The sequence below is a fragment of the Limulus polyphemus genome, unplaced genomic scaffold, assembly GCF_000517525.1.
Source record: "Limulus polyphemus unplaced genomic scaffold, Limulus_polyphemus-2.1.2 Scaffold4072, whole genome shotgun sequence".
In the NCBI taxonomy this organism is placed as follows: Eukaryota; Metazoa; Arthropoda; class Merostomata; order Xiphosura; family Limulidae; genus Limulus; species Limulus polyphemus.
The window spans coordinates 51,197-55,517 of NW_013669682.1; the positions used below are offsets into that span (position 1 = coordinate 51,197).

At 35.9% G+C, this 4,321-nt stretch overlaps 1 protein-coding gene across 1 annotated transcript in view; it reads right to left on the reverse strand.

Annotated features, from left to right (window-relative positions):
• The window catches only part of LOC106470538 (nucleolar protein of 40 kDa-like), a 53,470-nt gene that overhangs the window by 3,236 nt on the left and 45,913 nt on the right, over nt 1-4,321 (reverse strand). Inside the window, exon 7 of the mRNA XM_013931098.2 lies at nt 3,476-3,550. Within this exon, the coding sequence (XP_013786552.1) occupies nt 3,476-3,550 (75 nt within the window). The remainder of the gene's footprint in view (nt 1-3,475; nt 3,551-4,321) is intronic.

Sequence of the window (4,321 nt, forward strand, 5' to 3'; positions counted from 1 at the left end):
TGGGTTACCGGAACGGAACAAACTTACACGTTACTGGTCCAAGTTACAGGAGTTACTAGAGACGACTACACGGACGAGTAACTATAGATGTAGGTAGTGTGTGTGTGTGTGTGTGTGTGTGTGTGTGTGTGTGTGTGTGTGTGTGTGTGTGTGTGTGTATGTATGTGATGTAAATGGGATCAGAAGAGGTCTAACATTTGAAAGCAAACGTGAACAGATGCCCCCTTGTCAATTGATGTAAGAGACAATGGTTGAATTGTCGGAATGGACCATGACCAATTTGCCTTGTATCAGATGCAGGAAATGATCTAAAGTCTGTAGAATACATTGATGTACAGATCCAATTCAACCAAAGATCCGCTATTTCCTGGGAATCTATAATTGCTCCCCAACCCAAAAAAGAAGCATCTGTAAAAAGATTAAACTCGGAATGGGGAGGTGGAAGAAGAATGCTCACTGTAGTTTGTCCCTGTTGAGCCACCAGGCTAAATTGACTTGTAGTTGGGGGATGGAGTAGGATAACTGAGTCCAGTAGATCCCGAACAAGATTCCACTGATCGTGCAACACCCACTGAAGCATGTGAGCATGACCAAAGGGAATAAGGGCTTCCATGAAAGCCCAAGTCCCTAAAAGAGAAAGAACCTCATATGCAGTAAAATAAGGAAAGGATTAAGCTTTGAGAACTAATAGCTCCATCAATCTCAACCAAAGAAGAGAAGGCTGGGCCTGACTGAGATAGGAGTTGAAGAACACTCCCAAGTGGATAAGGAATTGGATCAGGATGAGAAAGGCCTTCTCTTGCTTGACCAGCCAACCTACATGAGCCACCTTTTGAAGAAGTAACTGTGAGTGTGTATATGTATGTGATATTTTTTGTTTGGATGGAACTAAGAGCAGCCAGTCGTCCATGTAATGGTAGAACCACAGGCTGTGAGAATGAATGAATCTATCAAAGACACTGACCACCCAATTGAATACATTCCTATCATGAAAACTACATTTAACCAGGTTTCAGTTATTGCCTTTACATCAAAATCCTCGGTTCCAACCAATGCTCTAAGTTCATACACTATATTTCTTATATTTCTATGATTACAATAGTAACAATTTATCCTACCATTAAAACTACATTTTTGTTTTGTTCCTACACAATACTTTTCTCTATGTATCATCTTTTCTTTATTATTCTGGCCCTCCACACTGTCTAGTCCACGTTTAGAGCCATCCTTACAGTTGACTTAATAGCCCTTGCATACAAGCCAGCCACTATCCTGTTTAAATGTGAACCATCCATTCCAAAAACTATCCATTCTGGAAGCCAGACCAAACAGCAGAGTGCAGGATTGATAAACTTGACCTTTGTGGACAAAATGAAGGTAACATCTGGATGTTGGGGATATTGAGATGTGAAGGTAAGCATCCGAGACATTCATCTTTGTCATCCAAAGGCCCACCAAAAAGCGAGGTAGAACTCCATGGTGAAACGAGGAAAGTCTGGATGCCAGTCCCTGGTCTTCTTGGGAACTACAAACAACCTGGAATAAAACCCCGGAGAAGGTACAAGACATGCTGACTCCAGAATGTAACTGTGCTATAAACTGGTCCGTATGAACCCTGATATGTTGAGAGGAAGGGAATCTAGATAATCAGAGGAAGGGGCAGGAGGGAAGGAGAAGAATAATAAGACACAGGGGATACAAACAAAAGATTATAAAGTCTGTGACACCATATCCAGGAAGGCTGAAGACAGCCTGTGAGCATCCACAGGTGGAAATTGGGATTTCACGGCAAATGAAGGAGGTGGAAACAGGCTATCCAAATCTTCATTGTCCTGACCAGGTACACTAGGAAAAGGAATAGCTGTTCTGGGATTGGGACATACAGCAGGCCACATAATGTACTCCAATATGACACACTAAAACTGAGACCTCCTTATCTGTAAGTATGGGGCCCAAAGCCTGAGAAATTGCATGCTGAGTCACAGTAGCAAGATTAACAACAGTAGTAGTAGTAGTTGTGATTTGGAATTCTGAATTCATAATTCAACTGACAGTGGATACTCAAATATCAACCAATAGTATCTAGTTTCACAGTAGAAACAGAAAAATTAAAAAACAAAACTAGAAACACCAAGAAAGTTGTGCAACAAATTAAACTTTTAACTCCAAAATACAAAGCAAACTTGAGCAAATATTGATTGATCCACTCTGATGGCATACTTTCAAATGGGAAAGAAGTTCGGATGAAATTTCTTAAAATACAAAATGATGCAAAAAAGAAGCTCTTTTGAGATCAGGACCACCATATGACACATCATGATAGGCTAAGGTATCAACAGAAAATAAAAGCCATGTTATAATACAAACAACATCAGTGAGAGCTGTAGCCAAGGCAAATTGCACAGCAGAAAGCTAATCTGACTAAAAGAATGAGGAAGAGATTAGCTGATAAATAACAACTGTATAGAAGAAAAAAGTCTCAAGTCAAGACAAATTATAGTGCACAAAGCAGGAAACTGATGTTGAATCAAAGTAGAAGACAGTGTGGTATAACACTCCAGGAACTAATGACCTCACTACAAGGACTCCACATATGACAAATGCAAGGAACTTGAAAGCTGTTAAGATTTTGTTGACTTCTAAAAACATTACCAATAATCCAAATATCATGAAAAGGTGGTAGAAATAAGGATTCCACAAATGAATCCTCTAACGTGACACTGGGCTTAGGTATGTTGTACTGACATGCACAGTAAGTCACATGAAAATATGATAGTATGAAAGCAACTCAACAAGAAAAGGCTATTGATATTTCAGAAGTAAGTCAACCTGATTTACATATTGACTTCATTTTTATCTGTAGTGACAATTTCTGAACAAACCAAAAATCTAAATCTTAATATATACAACTATACATGCATACATACCAACTAACATCTTCATACATTTTTCATGATACATATAAAAACTGGCACATGGGGCCCATGCCCTGTATCTCCAGTTAGTGTCTTGAAAAATGAGAATTAAAAACCATGATCTTGGGGGGGGGTAAAAAAAAACACTGAACTAGAACCATCATCTATTCAAAATCAAAGTAATTTTTATTATTATTATTAGGTTATTTCCTTTTCATTACTTGATTCTCTTTCATCTTCTGGGAACAAGAATACAAAAAAAAAAAAAATGCATCACATGCATGGCAACAATTTGAGAAACCTAAGAATCTAATGTTACACAACAGATCTTTAAGAAGAAAAAAAAAAAGACTTTGTTAACAAAATGTATAAAACCAGTATAATATTACAATATTTTTGTGAAATCACACATCTGAAACCTGTTTCCATAATTTCATCATTTATATTACTTTAGAAAATTTTACTATTAAAATATAAAGGCAAGTAAGTTAGATAAAAGAAAGAATGCTTTTAGTTAGACTAAAAGTATTTGCCCAATTCATTAAACAAGTAACATTTACCTCTGAATCACTTGTACTTTCAGTGGAAGAATGTTTCCTCCTCTTAGTTTTCTTGCGTTTTTCTTTGATTTTTCTCTAAAATATGAAAATGGTGAATACTTTTATGTTGTTATTCTAATACAATATCTGTATTGTAAAAAATAAAATACTCTTTCAGTGTTTTTGTTTACTTGTTTGATCACAAATCTACTCAACAGAGTATATGTACTGAGCCTATAGCATGGATCAGATCTAAAATTTTAGTATTATAAAACCTCAAGAAAGTTTAGAATTAAAAACATTACTTATAAAGGAAAAATTTGTATGTAATCATAGGTTTATTAATCTATATAAATAAAATAGTACTGTCTGTTGTATGTCCATGTAACTATTTTGCAGGGTGTGGATGGATCTTCACCAAAATTAGTATAGATCCATGCAGGGGTACATACAAATTTTAAGTTTTGTGGTTTTTATGGGCATTCTTACATTTTTACCCTGTAGATTGATCTTCACTAAATTTGGTATGGATTTTCATTAGGTACATGGAGAGATACAAATTTTCAGCTTTGCATTTTGTGGTTTTTATGGGCATTTTTGTGTTTTTACCACTACTTCATCCTGTGTTGATGGATCTTCACCAGATTTGGCATGAAGGTTTATTTGGTCGATGCGGAGATACATGCAAATTTGTTATTTCACATTTTGTGTTTTGCAGTGTTTATGGGCATTTTTTACAACTACATATAAGGGAAGCAACTTTTCATGTCCGAAGATAACCTTTCATTAATCATGAATTTATATAACTCCGGCTAGTTATATTTAATTTTCAAAGTTTTTGTTGAACTTTATATATATATATATATA